The 19,324-nt window shown below is 41.7% G+C and overlaps 1 protein-coding gene across 2 annotated transcripts in view; it reads left to right on the top strand.

Annotated features, from left to right (window-relative positions):
* LOC133555033 (ELKS/Rab6-interacting/CAST family member 1) overlaps positions 1-19,324 on the top strand; it is a 488,824-nt gene that overhangs the window by 209,548 nt on the left and 259,952 nt on the right. The window contains exons 12-13 of one of the 2 annotated variants that reach the window (XM_061904451.1): positions 1,408-1,560; positions 13,761-13,921. In XM_061904451.1, the coding sequence (XP_061760435.1) occupies positions 1,408-1,560; positions 13,761-13,921 (314 nt within the window). The remainder of the gene's footprint in view (positions 1-1,407; positions 1,561-13,760; positions 13,922-19,324) is intronic. The other variant, XM_061904452.1, reaches the window with a different exon arrangement.

Here is a 19,324-nt window from a genome sequence, read left to right on the forward strand (position 1 = left end):
ACACACACACACACACACACACACACACACACACACACACACACACACACTGCATTTTGCATGGGAATATTAAGAATCTTGCACACGATATGAAAATTCACAAAGCTCAGAACATTTTACATTCTTGTAAGCTGTTTCTTTTTAGTGTTTATATATATATATATATATATATATATATATATATATATATATATATATATATATATATATATATATATATATATATATATATATACAGTGGGGCAAAAAAGTATTTAGTCAGCCACCGATTGTGCAAGTTCTCCCACTTAAAATAATGACAGAGGTCTGTAATTTTCATCATAGGTACACTTTAACTGTGAAAGACAGAATGTGAAAAAAAATCCAGGAATTCACCTTTTAGGAATTTTAAAGAATGTATTAGTAAATTATGATCAAAAATAAGTATTTGGTCAACCATTCAAAGCTCTCACTGATGGAAGAAGGTTTTGATTCAAAATCTCACGATACATGGCCCCATTCATTCTTTCCTTAACACGGATCAATCGTCCTGTCCCTTTAGCAGAAAAAACAGCCCCAAAGTATGATGTTTCCACCCCCATGCTTCACAGTAGGTGTGGTGTTCTTGGGATGCAACTCAGTATTCTTCTTCCTCCAAACACAACAAGTTGAGTTTATACCAAAATGGATACATGGATGATACAGCAGAGGATTGGGAGAATGTCATGTGGTCAGATGAAACCAAAATAGAACTTTTTGGTATAAACTCAACTCGTAGTGTTTGGAGGAAGAAGAATACTGAGTTGCATCCAAAGAACACCATACCTACTGTGAAGCATGGGTGTGGAAACATCATGCTTTGTGGCTGTTTTTCTGCTAAGGGGACAGGACGATTGATCCGTGTTAAGGAAAGAATAAATGGGGCCATGTATCGTGAGATTTTGAGCCAAAACCTCCTTCCATCAGTGAGAGTTTTGAATGGTTGACCAAATACTTATTTTTCACCATAATTTACAAATAAATTCTTTTAAATTCCTACAATATGAATTTTTTTTTCACATTCTGTCTTTCACAGTTGAAGTGTACCTATGATGAAAATTACAGACCTCTGTCTTCATTTTAAGTGAGAGAACTTGCACAATCGGTGGCTGACTAAATACTTTTTTGCCCCACTGTATATATATATATATATATATATATATATATATATATATATATATATATATATATATATATATATATATATATAATATATGCTCTCTTGCCACAATTTTGGACTGCTGTAATTCTTTCATTCCACTTTTACAATGACAATCATGGTCTTATAAGAAAAAAATGGAAAAGTTTAAAATAATTAAAAAAAAAAAAACTCTCTCCCCTCATCACTTTACTTTCTACTTATTCTTGTAAAACCTACTTGCCTCTCAGCTTCCTCTCTCAGCCTCCCAGGATGCCATGCAGGAGACAGCTGAGCAGATCAGGCAGTTGGAGAAGGCCCTGAGGGAGAGCATAAACACTTCTGCTCAAAGAGAGGTTCTGTGGGCTCAAGAGGAGACAAACCGTGTTCAGGATCAGAGACAGGTGGACCTGATGTGTTTTGCAAACATTCATTTACAGAATGCCTACAAGTACTGCTTATCATGCAGTCCACGTTAAAGCTCACCAAAGGCCCAAGGAGCGAAATAAGCACCCTCATGTGGCAGAAGTGTTTACCTACAGGCAGTCTACGGTTAACCCTAAATACTTTTACACTAATTAGAAGCAGACATATTGACATAAGCCAATATGACATCTCAAGTTATGTCTCTTTTGTATTTTGCATGATGCTGCAGGTCTGGCATTCTAAGTTTACATTTTCACCATGCATACGGTTTATGGCCAGCTAAAAAATGTATAAACCTACACTTTACTGGCTTGAGTATTAGGACGTTTGGCCATGACAGGTCTGCAGTTCCAACACCTCCCACTCTTCTGGGAAAACTTTTTAACACTTTTTTTGAAAAATTATTCTGCATTAATTTAGAAAAAAAAAACATTTGTGTTGTCAAATGTTGGACATGGCAATTCCTTTTCTGCTAATCTATTCCAAACTTGCATACCTGCCAACCTTCCCAATTTACCAATCCACCAGCGGGAGCGCTATTGGCTAAAACTCCAGCTCCACTTCCCTCCATACTTGCCAACCTTGAGACCTCCGAATTCGCGAGATGGGGGAGGGGGGTTGAGGTAGGGGGAGCGGGGTTCTGGGGGCGGGGTTTGGTGGTAGCAGGGGTGTATATTGTAGCATCCCGGAAGAGTTAGTGCTGCAAAAGCTTCTGCGTATTATAAACACTTGTGTTTTTGTTGTGTTACGGTTCGGTTGTTCTTCTGAAATGTGTTTGTCATTCGTGTTAGGTGTGGGTTCACAGTGTGAGGCGTATTTGTAACAGCGCATATTTGTAACAGTGTTAAAGTTGTTTATACGACCACCCTCAGTGTGATGGCTGTTGATCAAGTATGCAATGCATTCACTTATGTGTGTGTAAAAGCCGCATATGTTATGTGACTGGGCCTGTGGACATGACGACAGGTTGTAGAGGACACTAAAGGCTTTAAGGCACGCCCCCAATATTGATTTCCGGGTGGAAATCTGGAGAAATTCGGGAGATTTTCGGGAGAGGCACTGAAATTCGGGAATCTTCCGGTAAAATCGGGAGGGTTGGCAAGTCTGCTTTCTTCTCCCGCACCGCAATCTACCAAGGACCCTCCAGAGAAGCACAGTATGGCCTGGATAAACGAGTGCTACTGGAAGGTGTTGATTGAGATGAAAACGAGAGATCAGCTTTTTGTGCCAACACCACCAGCAGCCAAGCTCGATCTAGCTTCGAATTCCAATCAAGTTAAACTCGTTCCAATGAAGCGATGTCAGCTCCACCTGAGCTCGTCCAAGCAGTCATACATCCAACCAATCCTGCACGGCCATCCTTGTCTCCAGTGGGTCTTCCGGTGATGCCACCATCTTTGTCTCCAATGGGTCTCCCGACCACGTCACCATCCTCGTCTCTAGTGGATGTCCTAACCATGCCACCATTCTAGTCTCCAGTGGGTCTCAAAACAACACCACCATCCTCATCTTGAGTGGGTCTTCCGATGACGGCAACGTTCTCGTCTCTAGTTGGTCTTCAGACAACGCCACTATCTTTTTCTCCTGTGGGTCTTTGGATGACGCCACTATCCTTGTCTCCAGTGGGTCTAAGGACGACGCCATCATCCTCATCTCCAGTGACGAGGCCACCAGCTCATCAGCCAGCTCCAGCCTCGCCTCCATCCCTGCTATCAGTTCTCCTGCTGCAGAAGCGCCCTTTTCAGCCACAAATAAGGCCAGTCAATGGACGCCATCAGTAGCTATGCCCTTGGCTGGGGCGTGGACCAAACTGCCTGCTGTGGACTTATTATCAACCACACAGCTTTGTCTGTGATAGCCCCCCTAGCCAGCTGCAGCAGCGTTCAACTTGCCGCCGCCACCAGACTTGTCTCTGGTGGCTACGGGAATAATTGGCCTGACGACTCGCCGTCAACTTCTCCCTCCACCCTCCTGTGACTTTGAACCTTTTTTTCTGTGTCTGGAATCTATCCTTTAAAGGGAGAGGGTACTGTCATGTCCCGTTGCCCGGGTCATGTTAGTGATGTTTAGTTTGGTAATATTATCCTTAGTTCATTGTCTATTTCTGTTTCAGCTTTTTTCTTGTTGTCATGCATCCTGATTTCTTGCACCTGCCTCTGATTAGTGGTTGGGACGCTCACCTGCTATGGATCACTAATCAGAGAGCTGTTTATAACTGCCTCTCGCTACACTTTGTCTGGCAGTCTTTTTCAATACACATGACGTTTGTTTGGCTTACGCCACTCCCTAGTTTTTGTATTTCTTGAATCCCATGCTATTGACTCTCTGCATTACTATACTAAGCTTAAGCTAGCCTCAAGCGAAAGATGGTTTCCAGTGAACGATGGTTTGATTTTCGTCTTTTGCCTTGAGAATAAGTCAGCATCTTGCCTGCACGCTGCTTCTTGACGTCCTTCAGTTATCATGCCTTATAAACCTGTGTGTACTGGAGTACATACTGTACAGTGCTCGTATTGGGAAATTAGGTTTTGTAGAACCCTGATTTGTTAATCAATTACCTAAACGTACATGCTGTACTATCATTCTGATTGATAACTGGTAAATTTTTCATAGTCTCAGATTATCCAGCTGTATTTGATACATTTTTCTATGAACTTTATGAAGGAAAACAGCAGGATGAAAGAAAAGTAGGTTTCCTAATTTTTGTTTGGAGGCGCATTTGAACAAAGCGCACCGGAATTTACACCCACCCACAACCCTTTTGAGAAAAATATGTTTACATACATAGCCGCATGGACCGTAAACCACAGATTTATACTTTGTGAAATTAGATATTTTAACATTTGTATTTAAATTCCTTAATTGTTTCCGAACAGTGCCTGTCATACTGCAGTAAAACTGCTGATCAAACAAAACAAAAGTCATCATCATGAACCTACTTGGCGCAGAAGCTAGTTGTCCAATCAGCTAACAGATTCATCAACTCCACAGTGACGTTTTGGACAATTTACGAAACTGAATTAATACACAACAAACGCCCCTGTAGGGTTAATAACACTAACACATACAATTTTAAAGTGTTAGCATTATTGCTAATGCTAACAATGCTAGCTTTATTACATTTTGATAGCACATACAAATATGCATAAAACACATGGGATGATTTAGGGTAAGCATGAATTGTTCCAGTAATATTGTAAAACTTAGAAACGTTGCTTGAAGTGATGAATGAAGAATCATTTTGAACAGAAACACAACCTTCCGGTTGAAGGCATGAAAGAGGAAGTAAATGTTCAAACCGCAGTAAACAAACTCGTCCAAAAGATTCCATCGTCGTACCAACAATAACCCACTTCTTCAGTGTATCTGTCGGTTTAAAATTAAAACTGTTTGTTAAACACAAAACATTTTGGCTGTTAGCGAAGAAAACCCATAAATTAGTCTCACCGTTTTGTAAGCTGTCGGTGTCGAAGCGTTGGAAAAGATTAGCGGCTTCTAGTCCTGAAAATACGATAGATTGTCCTCACTTTATCGAGTGCCATTAATAACACAGGGGTCACTTGTGGTTATAGGTGGAAATAAGATTTAGACTTCGACTTAGACAAACTTTAATGATCCACAAGATAATTTTTTATAGAATACCATTTTCATAGGGGTTGTTGTAATCGTGCTGCATCACAGCTGCACACACAATGTTTTTTTACTGACACAGGAAATGTATGACAAAACCGACAAGACTAAACACTTATGGTTGTTTGAAGCAGATATTTAAGGAAAAGTGAAATTCAGTTTAAGAATTTCTGTCAAAGCCAATGTAATCAATACCCCTTTCATGCTAACACTACAGTCAGCATGCGGACACACGGATACAGTGTTTATTAAACAATATTTTCAGGCAATGGCAGATTGGAAAAAAAAAAACTTGGTGGTGGGACTTTTCACACGCTCAGAGGCTTTTTCCCCCCCAATGTGAACTAATGAATGCCTTTCCAAAGCGTGACACTCCAAAAGCCATCAGCTTGTAAACAGTCGGGCCCCTACATGCAGAGAACATACTGACCCATTGTGTTCCCTTGCTGGTGAATGGACTTGATGCATTTGGAGCCAGAATGTAGCAGTCATGCTGTCCACCCAACAAAAGATAACCATTTGGCTCAGTGCTGGAGCTGCTCGGCCCTAATGACGCTCACTGCTCACTGCTGTCAGCACATTGAACTCTGGGAGCCAACATGACGTCATGCACACAAGAGGAAGGTTACATGCGAACATAAGCACGCATTTCCACGTTTGTCAACCTTGCCTCTCACCAAGGAGAGAACAAAACATTAAAGTCAGTAAGGTCAGGAAAGTATCACCTGATCCTGGCACCATTCCTGACATTCTCACATTTGCCCACCCCTTGAAAAGTTCTTTCTTCTCCTGTCTGTTCCAATGTAATCAGTCTCATGATGTGTAATGCGCTGAAAGTTTTTCATCGCCTAAATGGCTGAATTGAACCATGGGTAATTCTCTTGGTCACTTTTCTTCACACCCTCAATGAAAAGTCCCAGTGTGTCCAACCAACTCACTCTGTCTCATCTTGAGCCTCCCTCTAACCCATCTGCCTTCTTAACTCGTCTCACTTGATTATCTCCACACTTTCCCTGCCTTTATCCTTCTATCTGTCTTGATGTCTAATGCCCCCCACCTTCCTGTGGCATTTGAACTAGGCCTTTGAACCTGCAACACCGACGCAAATGGACAAAGGGGGATTTGGCCTTTACCTCTAAACCCTCAATCAGCTTAGCCAGTCTTAGTAAGCCTTAGCCTGGCTGGAGGCTTTCCCTTGAAGTTGAGCTAAATTAGCACGCACAGGCTCACCACTAAGATGATTAAGTCCCTAATTTCACTAAAATGCATTGTATTCCTTATTAATGATGTGATTGTGACACAAGGGCTAGGCTGGGTGGTGGACTAATATTGGGCTGACAAATATGGGATGTGTGACATTTGGTTTTCATAATAGACACTGTGGCTTTTCAACAACAACAAACATGAAAACCCAGAATAGCAATCAGAGAGCGCAGACATCACAATATTAAAACAGTCTTGAATCCAGACAGTGATCCGGCTAAGTCCCCAAAATGTAATAACTTGTTCCTTCACCCATTTCGGACAATTTCTGAAAATTACATGAAGACCCGTCCTTATTTTTTTAAGCTATCAATCGTGCTATAAAAGATACAGATTGTACGCTATTGTCAGTAATAGTAGTTTGGACATTTCCTGAAAGTTTCATGACAATCTAGGGGCTGCATGGCGTATTGGGTTGAGCGGCCGTGCCAGAAAACCTTAGGGTTGCAGGTTCGCTCCCCTTCTATTGACATCCAAATCGCTGCCGTTGTGTCCTTGGGCAGGACACTTCACCTTTGCCCCCAGTGCCGCTCACACTGGTGAATGAATGATGAATGAATGATAGGAAGTGGTCGGAGGGGCCGTAGGCGCAAACTGGCAGCCACGCTTCCGTCAGTCTACCCCAGGGCAGCTGTGGCTACAGATGTAGCTTACCATCACCAGGTGTGAATAAATGATGGGTTCCCACTTCTCTTTGAGCACTTTGAGTATCTAATAATAGAAAAGCGCAATATAAATCTAATCCATTATTATTTTTATCATTAATCTGCTGATAACTTTTTGAGTTGCAGTGGAACTCAGTTGGTTATTGAACCGGGATTGTGAATAGGAAAGTTTGCATATTGAAGTAAATGTATCCATAAGAAAAAATGTACACATGGATAATGGGTTCCAGCCTCTACAAAATTCATCTTTTAGTAAAAGTCTGTACACAATAAACACAGTATAAAGCACTGTACAGTAGGAAATATCAAACCAACATATAACAACAATAGCCAAACTGTCCGCATTAGAAAGTGCATACACACTGTCACTAGCCCTGTGGTGCTCTCACTGTTCCAAATTTACAAAACTCCTTAGATTTAAAAGCCAGGTCGTGACAATGATTAGTAGTAGTGTAAGGGTTTAAAAGCTCAGGGCACGATATTATTACGGTATTAAGACCACGGTACGATATTATTGCAGCATATGGGACGGCGTGGCGCAGTGGGGAGAGTGGCCGTGCGCAACCCGAGGGTCCCTGGTTCAATCCCCACCTAGTACCAACCTCGCCACGTCCGTTGTGTCCTGAGCAAGACACTTCACCCTTGCTCCTGATGGGTGCTGGTTAGCGCCTTGCATGGCAGCTCCCTCCATCAGTGTGTGAATGTGTGTGTGAATGGGTAAATGTGGAAGTAGTGTCAAAAGCGCTTTGAGTACCTTGAAGGTAGAAAAGCGCTGTACAAGTACAACCCATTTATCATTTATTTATTCTGTCCAAGAAATAATGCCATCGTGTGTAAAATAAAATGGCAGAAATTTTTAGGATTAACATGCTAACTGTAATTGAAAACAAACATAATGCTAAAAAGTCTTAATTATACATATATATATATATATATATATATATATATATATATATATATATATATCCTGATGATTGAGGGAACCCCTCATGAAACAGTTCTGTAGAGATGAAGTAGTCTTGTGATTTTTTTCCCACACCTACATATATATATATATATATATATATATATATATACATATATATATATATATATGTATATATATATATATATATGTATATATATATATATATATATATATATATATATATATATATATATATATATAGTTGTTTTTTTTTTTTACTACAAACAAGTATTTCTCTGTGAAAATAATTGTACTGTAACATCCACTGCTGAATTTCCCCCAGGGATCAATAAAGTACTTTCTATTCTATTCTATTCTATTCTATTCTATTCTATTCTATTAAGTAAATATTAAAATAAATGACTTAGGATTTATATCTTTAAAGTAACACTGTAAACATCCAGTGTAACAAGTGTAAAAGAATATTGTACAGTTTCGTGTCTTTCAACTTTTGCATTATGGTACAGTGGTAATGTCTTATGTTCATTCAAATGTTGCTTCTCAACATAAATTGTAATAATGTAAATACCTCACAAAATGATGTTTAGCTTCGTTGGTTTGAAATATATTTTTAGTGTGACTGTTTATGAAGTGGGGACTTGTCCAACCCTGTTTTTCCCCCTGTGGATGTGACAGACAAGCAGTAAAAAAAAATAGATGGATCTATTAAGGATGTATCAAGTAGCTATTAGTCTACTTCTATTTCTCGCATTGAACATTTTTTATGATGGTTTTTCGCCATGCGGAGCGGCTATTACAGCTCGCTCTTTGTCGCATTGGAAACGCTGTAAATGAAAGTGGCGTGCTTTGCTTCGCTTTGTAGAATGCAGACTGTCTTACCTCTGCCAAATAGGTTATGTTTAGGCTTGGGGTTGTTTGCCTGTTTGCTAGCAACATAACTCGTACCAGATTTATTGTCCAAAAAACAAATAACGTACAAGAACATACAGAAATACTGTGGTATTTATAATACCGTTACATCCCTAATAATTAGGAATACAAACTAAATACCATTTTACCTTGACAGTTAGTCTTCCTGGTGCTGAGCTGAAGGGAGCGGGAGAATGAATGTTGAATGTTTTAAACCACACATTGCTTGTCCATTGCTTTCTTTGGACTCATATTGAGCTAGCAAAACTAGAAAAATGTTGCGAAAAGGCTAAACAAAGTAACATAGTCGCAGGAGCACTCTGCCGACTGAATGCGCACTGGAGATCAATCAGCTTGCCAACAACCGCTGGGCTGCATTGCGAGAGACCCAATGGCACACATTCGTTCCACGTTCGTACATGGACACAAGATTCGTGTACACTAAAACTTATTCTTATTCGGTCGATGGTTAGCTTTTCAAAAAGTTTGTACAATGAGGCGTTCTTGAATCGCAATTCCACTTTATTTTGCTAACTGACAGACGGACTAATGGCAACAATTACATAACCTCCTGGCAGAGTTAACAGTGCCCAGCTATCAGTTTATCCATCCCCCACACACTGCTGGGAGACTACTAGTTGATTTTAGACAATTTGACAAGTTGTTTAGCAATTTTTTTTTGTTGGACTTTCATGAGGTCAGCTTTTGTTGGCAGGCGTGTTGAGTCTATTTACTTTCATCGAACGGCTTCAGTGCATTGTGTTCAAAGTTTTCCCATATTCCCCCCCAACCGTTCCTTCACTCCTAAAGTGATCTAAGGGAACAGTGAGCACAGTTGGACATCTGTGAAACACACCTACCAAGCAGGCGGAGATGGGGAGCGTCCTGAAAATGTGCGAACGATTTGGCCTCATCATAAAAGAGGCCGGTTCTTTCTTTTATGTCGCACCCCATGGAGGGCGTTCTACTTAGTTTTCATTTCTCCTTCCATCCCTTTGTTTTGGATCCAACAATAATTTGTCAAATGTGTTTTGTATCAGAAATCTACAACTTGTCACAATTGAAGAAAGACCAGTTGATGTTCTTCAGGTCATACACTTACATCGTTTAAAAAAAAGCCTAACTACTACAGCACTGCATCCTTTGGTGAAGTGCTTGCTCTCAGACAATTACATACTTCCTGTGTTAGGGTAATGATGCCCAGAGGTCACATCCTGCCTGTTAGACACTCAGGTGGGACAAGTGGGGCTGCACGGTTGGAGGGCATATGTGCTCATTGATCTCACCTGCTCTAGACTGTAGACAAACACTCCAGCGTGTGAAAAAATTAGCAATGGAAAAGAAGAGGAGGCGAGGGAAGACTAGATGCCAGTGCAACCAATTATGGTCATTTAACCCAGCCCTCATTTTCAAACAGCCATACATTCCATTCATTCATTTAACAGAATTGTTGCCTTTTGTACACGCACTACACCGACTAAACACATCGTTTGGTATACCTGCAGAATCTAAAAGTCTACCTTTTTTAAATGTAAACAATCCATTTGATTGCTTGATTAAAACTGTCACAAAGGTGTTCATTTAACTGTGGTTAATCAAATTGCACTGCATCATTGAGCCTGGTTACATGCACATTTTCCAAACTTTTTTGTTCCCCTGCTGTTCAGTTTTCCCTCTGCACTACACATGTAAACGCGGGAAATAACCGTTCCGGGCCCCAACCTACAGTGGGGCAAAAAAGTATTTAGTCAGCCACTGACTGTGCAAGTTCTCCCACTTAAAATGATGACAGAGGTCTGTAATTTTCATCATAGGTACACTTCAACTGTGAAAGACAGAATGTGAAAAAAAAATCCAGGAATTCACATTGTAAGAATTTTAAAGAATGTATTTGTAAATTATGGTGGAAAATAAGTATTTGGTCAACCATTCAAAGCTCTCACTGATGGAAGGACGTTTTGGCTCCAAATTTCACGATACATGGCCCCATTCATTCTTTCCTTAACACGGATCAATCGTCCTGTCCCCTTAGCCGAAAAACAGTCCCAAAGCATAATGTTTCCACCCCCATGCTTCACAGTAGGTATGGTGTTCTTGGGATGCAACTCAGTATTCTTCTTCCTCCAAACACGACGAGTTGAGTTTATACCAAAATGGATACATGGATGATACAGCAGAGGATTGGGAGAATGTCATGTGGTCAGATGAAACCAAAATAGAACTTTTTTGGTATAAACTCAACTCGTTCTGTCGAACCTCGGATTCAGGAGGAACATTGTGGTTTTCGTCCTGGTCGTGGAACTGTGGACCAGGTCTATACTCTCGGCAGGGTTCTTGAGGGTGCATGGGAGTTCGCCCAACCAGTCTACATGTGCTTTGTGGACTTGGAGAAGGCATTCGACCGTGTCCCTCGGGAAGTCTTGTGGGGAGTGCTCAGAGTATGGGGTATCGGACTGTCTTATTGTGGCAGTCCGATCCCTGTACGATCAGTGTCAGAGCTTGGTCCGCATTGCTGGCAGTAAGTCGGACACGTTTCCAGTGAGGGTTGGACTCCGCCAAGGCTGCCCTTTGTCTCCGATTCTGTTCATAACTTTTATGGACAGAATTTCTAGGCACAGTCAAGGCATTGAGGGGTTCTGGTTTGGTGGCCGCGGTATTAGGTCTCTGCTTTTTGCAGACGATGTGGTCCTGTTGGCTTCATCTGGCCGGGATCTTCAGCTCTCACTGGATCGGTTCGCAGCCAAGTGTGAAGCGGCCGGAACGAGAATCAGCACCTCCAAATCCGAGTCCATGGTTCTCTCCCGGAAAAGGGTGGAGTGCCATCTCCGGGTTGGGGAGGAGACCCTGCCCCAAGTGGAGGAGTTCAAGTACCTAGGAGTCTTGTTCACCAGTGAGGGAAGAGTGGATCGTGAGATCGACAGGCGGATCGGTGCGGCGTCTTCAGTAATGCGGACGTTGTACCGATCCGTTGTGGTGAAGAAGGAGCTGAGCCTGAAGGCAAAGCTCTCAATTTACCGGTCGATCTACGTTCCCATCCTCACCTATGGTCATGAGCTTTGGGTCATGACCGAAAGGATAAGATCACGGGTACAAGCGGCCGAAATTACTTTCCTCCGCCGTGTGGCGGGGCTCTCCCTTAGAGATAGGGTGAGAAGCTCTGTCATCCGGGAAAAACTCAAAGTAAAGCCGCTGCTCCTCCACATCGAGAGGAGCCAGATGAGGTGGTTCGGGCATCTAGTCAGGATGCCACCCGAACGCCTCCCGAGGGAGCTGTTTAGGGCACGTCCAACCGGTAGGAGGCCACGGGGAAGACCCAGGACACGTTGGGAAGACTATGTCTCCCGGCTGGCCTGGGAATGCCTCGGGATCCGCCGGGAAGAGCTAGACGAAGTGGCTGGGGAGAGGGAAGTCTGGCCTTCCCTGCTTAGGCTGCTGCCCCCGCGACCCGACCTCGGATAAGCGGAAGAAGATGGATGGATGGATGTCATCATTTTAAGTGGGAGAACTTGCACAATCGGTGGCTGACTATATACTTTTTTTCCCCACTGCATGTGCGAATGAACCGTTTTGGACTGCCGGGGTACGCTTGTCCACAACCTTTTTAATCCCGCATGTATACACCAGAGACATATTTACTGTGACGTTGGACGGAACGCAATCACATTTACGGTTTTACGTCGAGTGACACTTCAAAAGCGGGGCGGGAGAGACTTGAGAACGAGGAAGAAGAAGGAGAAATACGAACAAACAGCATGGCGCGCAAAAGTCAGCATTACTGGTGTGACAAGGTGACTACGGTCTTCCTTAGCATTTTGAAATAACTTAACATCATGGCTTGTATAGATGGAAGAAAGCACAGGAACGGTGACATTTATAAAAAAGTGTGTGAAGACTTGCGCGATAGGACAACATAGCAGGTTAAGTATCGTTAGAAGACGCTCAAGACGGCATACTATAAGGCTAAAAAACAGAACAACACCAGTGATTGATTGATTGAAACTTTCATTAGTAAATTGCACAGTACAGTACATATTCCGTACAATTGACCACTAAATGGTAACTCCCGAATAAGTTTTTCAACTGTGACATTTATAAAAAAGTGTGTGAAGACTTGCGCGATAGGACAACAGAGCAGGTTAAGTATCGTTAGAAGACGCTCAAGACGGCATACTATAGGGCTAAAAAACAGAACAACACCAGTGATTGATTGATTGAAACTTTTATTAGTAGATTGCACAGTACAGTACATATTCCGTACAATTGACCACTAAATGGTAACACCCGAATAAGTTTTTCAACTTGTTTAAGTCGAGGTCCACGTAAATCAATTCATGGTTGGAATCCTGCCGGTTTTGTCCATTAAAACCAATGGTTGAATTATTTGGGACTAGACCGCTGACCTTGGCAGCAGGGGAGTCAAGGGGAGTGGGTGTCGGCTTTGACCCCTACTTCACATGTAAACGGCATACACTAGTTCTTGCAGCGCATGTAAACACCGTAAAACTAACAATTGGAAAACTGACCTTTGAGGGACAACTGAACAGCAGGGGACCAAAAACGGTTGGAAATGCCCATGTAACCGCAGTTATTCTGAAACATGTTTCTCCTGTTTTGGTTACCTTGATTAGCTCTATGAGATGTGTATTATGTTATATCCTTGTAGAGGCAAAATTTGATGCATCACTTTTATTGCATCTCTCCAGACTGGCTGGTTTTTACAGTTAGTAAACATAAAACATTCCATTGCATTGTTTGTTCCTAAACTATGTCTCTCCTCTACTAGCTGGAGGAGCTAATGCGGGCCCTGGAGAAGACACGACAGGAGCTGGATAGCTACAAGTTGCGTTTATCCTCCACTCAGCAGACTCTGCATGAACGAGATGGGCATCTTACCAGCCTGCGACAGGACCGACGAAAACAGCTGGAGGAGATTCTGGAGATGAAGTTAGTTTCATTTTCTATCTATCTTTTTACTGAGAAACAACAGTAAGGAAAGGTATTGCCCCATTCCTGGGTGTATCTCGCGTGAGAGGATGGGGGAAGTCAATCATTTTTGCAGTGCAGTCTGCTGAAAATGATGGAAAGTTGGAATTGTCACAAAACACATTTTAAGATATTCAACACTTTACTGCTATTTGGTGGTTAATGTGAGTAGTGCACCCCACAATCTGTCACATTTCATGTTTTAGGTAAACCACAACAAATTGGGCCATTTGAATCCCCTTCCTACTGCATGTGCTGTTAGTATAGTTCCTTTAGCAGAATTAATTACAATTGATCTATCAATTTTAGGTATACCCGATAAGACTAAGACCCACAAGTTATCATTATACGCTGGTGATTTCATACCTTACACTAATGTTTCAGTGACTTATGGCCCTGCTCCTTTAAAACGTTTGAAGGATTTCATTGTCATTTCAGGATACATAATTGACAGGTCAAAATCTGAAGCGATTATGATGAGTTTGGAAGACATTCTCAATTCAATTACAATGTTTGCACAAACCTGCTTAAAGGGCAAATGTGAAAAGAGCTCGGATTAAGATTTGAGCCCCAGCAATTTAACTAACACAACAATATTTGTCATGTAGGAGGTCACTGATATTGGGATTCCAACTGTTTTTTGAAAGGGGTTGAGTTTAGGGTTCTAAAGTTCTTCCACACCAACATTATCTAACCACCTTTTAATGGTTACAAAGGGTTTTCCTTTTAGGAAGGTTAGGCACATTCAAAATCTCAATATTAAAATTTTGCAATCAGGTTTAACCAAGGATTTTATGCATTTAGATCAGTGGTGCCAAAGGGTGGACTGAAAATGTAATACACATTAATGACATATCGAGGCTAACAAGTTGCTCTACATATCAAATATGACAATCTTCAGTACGTTTTATTCAGTCATATGAGTTAAACTCCTCACTTACTGTATAGTGCTGCTGTAAGCTTAAAATCCACCACAGTCCATTGGCACATTTTTCCTTTGGCCCTTGAAGGCAAAATGTTTGGGTACCCCTGATGTAGAGCTTTGTCCACTAATCATTAAGTAGCCCTAGAAATATATTAGTCATATCCACTGTTGTCTATCGCTGCCCTGTGAAAAATAACTTTTTAATCCAGCCTTCATGATGTCCTTTCATGTGTTGGACAAACTGGGTGGCTGTGTGAATAGTTGCTGTCTTGCCAGGTGTGATGTCTGAATGTGTAAGTTAGTTCTGTGATCTATCAGTGAAGGAATTCGGGTTCGTTTTTAATTCTCTGATAGAAGGCGCACAGAGCAGCAGATGTGGTTTTCAAATGTAACAGAAAACTTTAATTCCAGCCCCCTTCCCCACAGTATGTCAAACAAAAGTATTACATGTGTTGAAAAACAAATGTAATACCATTATGTCTTGCAAGGAGAATGTGTGTGAGTGTGTCTGTTTCTGACAGCATCTTTAGAAATTGCTGGACAGAAAAAGACACATTCTTGTGCTAAACATGCAAATACACACTTTTATGATTTAAATCAGGGGTAGGGAACCCATGGCTCTCGAGCTAAATGTGGCTGTTTTGATGACTGCATCTGGCTCTCAGATAAATTTAAGCTGACATTGCTTAACATGATAAGCAATGAATAATTCCGCTGGTAATCACAGTGTTAAAAATGACGTTCAAAATATAAAACATTCTCATACATTTTAATCCATCCATCTGTTTTTCTACCGCACCTGTTCAAGAAGTCGCATTAATGGTAAGAAGTATTTTATTTATCGTCGGTTAGCTTCAGGATAACAATGTTATTAAAAAGAATAACATACTCATTTTGTGAAGATCTGTCACTTAATTTCTGTTTGTGCTACTTTGTTTCGTATGTACCTCCCATCAGTGCTCTTATTTTGTTTCCATTTCCTGCTTGTCCCGCTAGGCGCTGTGTTTGTTTCCCTCACCTGCTGTTGATTGGCAGCCGGTCCACACCGGCTGCCAATCAACATGTTTCTATCATGCTTGTCTCACGCGCTCCTCAGGGATTGAAGATTGACTATTGTTTAGAGCTGTACATGCCAGACTGCTTCATTCTCTTCTGTTGATGGTATTAAAAGCATCTTACCTGCACTTCGTTCTCCTGGTTCCTGCATCTTGGGGTCGCCACTACTGCTGCCATGCGAGTTTGTGACATATAATACCCTATAAATGTTGGGTTTACTTAAAAATGAAGACATTTAGTTGTATTCAGTTTGAAAAAATATTATATGGCTCTCACAGAAATACATTTTAAAATATTTGTCTTAAATGGCTCGCTCAGCCAAAAAGGTTCCCGACCCCTGATTTAAATGGTCTTCTTGTCTGTCCCAGTTTCCACGTTCAAAGTATATCAAAAAGTGGTTTCCAATGTGCTTCAAATGACATAGTCACAAGCTGTGCCTCATGGCATAGATGTGAAATTGCAAACACACTGACATATCATTTGCTTGGCAAGTAGATTAATATTTAAAATCACTATTAAACTGCAGTTAGAGAGATTTTTAAGGAAGAAGGTCAGTGGTTGACATACACGGCAACAAATTACATGGGATCCTTTGTGTGAAAATCTTTGGAATGGATGCAAATTTTTACTGGTGCAATTGAATGGAGGGGCCACGGAGGGCACAAGACTGTGTGTGGTCTTCTGTGCATGCAACGCAGAGCGCATGAGGAGGTCAGAAGCATGGGTTCGGGGTCGGTGATGATGAGGATTAAAAGGCTGCTGAACTGTGAGCGGAGAGATGCTTGGTGAGACTCGCTTGCATTGTAACAAGTCTCAGGGCTACTTATGCAGAATGGGGACACAAGCAAGGACATAATCACTCTTTGCTGTGCACGGACAGCCTGTACTCCTACAAAACAGTTCTGGTTGAAGTTAGCAAGTATACAACCATAGGCCATTTGCAATATTATCTTCTAGTTTGTGTTGGGGCCTTCAGAAAATACATTTATAGACTATGGATCTGATATTACTGTGTGTTTGGATTCAGTATTCACGCACACGGTGTACATAAACAGGGCTAGTAATTACATGCATGTTTTGGTTATGAATAGAAAAGAATAGAATAGAGGGTACTTTATTGATCCCTGGGGGAAATTCAGCACCACAGTTCGCTCACAATAAACAATAATAATAATAAAAAATAATATATGACATATATTATATATATGATATATAATATATGAATAATATAGGTATAGTCTGCATATATTCTACATTTAAGTTCAGTCAAGGAACATATGCATTATACAGTCTGATGGCTGTTGGTATGAAGGACCTCCTGTGTCGTCCCGTGTTGCATTTTGGGAGTCTGAGCCTTCCACTGAACGTGCTCAGTCTCTCCGCAAGGTCCGAGTGTAGTGGATGGAAGGTGTTGTCCATAATGGCTAGCAGTTTTGCTAGACTTCTCCTGTCTGACACCACCGCCAGAGAGTCCAGGTCCACTCCCACCACGTTACTGGCCTTCTCTACCAACTTGTCCAGTCTGTTTGCGTCCCTCACTCTCAGCCCGCTGCCACGGCATACAAGAAAGCGCTCGCCACCACCGTCTCGTGGAACATCTTCAACATCTTTGTACAGACGTTGAAGGATCCTAGCCTCCTGAGGAAGTAGCGGCGGCTCTGTCCCTTCTTGTTGAGGGCCTCAGCGTGTTTTGACCCATTCAGCTTGTTGTCCATGTGTACTCCGAGGTATTTATAATCCTCAACCATGTCCACATCGACCCCCCTGATGGAAACAGGGGGCGCCGGAGTACTCCTCCTCCTTCCCAGGTCCACAACCAGCTCCTTGGTCTTCGTCACATTAAGCTGGAGGTGGTTCTTTCCACACCATGTGACAAAGTCCTCCACCAGTGCCCTGTATTCCTTATCATCACCATCCTCAATACACCCCACTATCATTATATTAAGTATTAAGTTACTGAGATGTTTTCATAAACTGGATGAGGTGAAAGAAAAATGATACAGCAACCAGCAAGAAAGTTTGATCACATTACGCCTGTACTGGCTCACCTGCACTGGCTTCCTGTGCACTTAAGATGTGACTTTAAGGTTTTACTACTTAGGTATAAAATACTACATGGTCTAGCTCCATCCTATCTTGCCGATTGTATTGTACCATATGTCCCGGCAAGAAATCTGCGTTCAAAGGACTCCGGCTTATTAGTGATTCCCAAAGCCCAAAAAAAGTCTGCGGGCTATAGAGCGTTTTCATTTTGGGCTCCAGTACTCTGGAATGCCCTCCCGGTAAAAGTTCGAGATGCCACCTCAGCAGAAGCATTTAAGTCTCACCTTAAAACTCATTTGTATACTCTAGCCTTTAAATAGACTCCCTTTTTAGACCAGTTGATCTGCCGTTTCTTTTTTTTTTCTCCTATGTCCCACTCTCCCTTGTGGAGGGGGTCCGTTCCGATCCGGTGGCCATGTACTGCTCGCCTGTGTATCAGCTGGGGACATCTCTGCGCTGCTGATTTGCCTCCGCTTGGGATGTTTTCCTGCTGGCTCCGCTGTGAACGGGACTCTCGCTGCTGTGTTGGATCCGCTTTGGACTGGACTCTTGCGACTGTGTTGGATCCATTATGGATTGAACTTTCACAGTATCATGTTAGACCCGCTCGACATCCATTGCTTTCCTCCTCTCCAAGGTTCTCATAGTCATCATTGTCACCGACGTCCCACTGGGTGTGAATTTTTCCTTGCCCTTATGTGGGCCTACCGAGGATGTCGTAGTGGTTTGTGCAGCCCTTTGAGACACTAGTGATTTAGGGCTATATAAGTAAACATTGATTGATTGATTGAACCTCCTGCAGACTGGCAACATATTTGCTATGATACTGTTTACAGTTGATCAAAAATGAAGATAAGGGGAAACTGCATCGGCAGCAATTCTGAGGAAAAGCATGGGTAGATTAAGTACATCGTTGATTACAGTAGACATATTTAAAAGTAGCGATGTTCCAAGTTAAAATAAGGAAGAAGAAAAAAGAAAAAAAAAAAAAAAGAAATTGATGGTAAAATGATGAGGTGAAAAAAGTGATGGAAGAAAGACCTGAGAAAAAGAGTGGAACCACAAATGAAAGCAAAGTTTGGTGTGTCTGCAAGTCCACCACACACCGCTATAGCAATTAACACTCCACTGTATGCAGCACATGGTAGATCACAAAGCAGTGAGATAAAAAGAAAAAAAGGAAAAGAACACTAGACATTGTCTGCCCTCTATATGCATATATTGCATACTTTAAAGAAAATTACTTTTCCAGAGTTTCATTCATGCTTAAAGGGGCTGTTTGTAATTAGCTAGTAACATTTTTCAAACCAAAAAAATATATAAAGAACAGGTTTATTCTC

Source organism: Nerophis ophidion, linkage group LG06, assembly GCF_033978795.1.
Source record: "Nerophis ophidion isolate RoL-2023_Sa linkage group LG06, RoL_Noph_v1.0, whole genome shotgun sequence".
NCBI classification, from domain to species: Eukaryota; Metazoa; Chordata; class Actinopteri; order Syngnathiformes; family Syngnathidae; genus Nerophis; species Nerophis ophidion.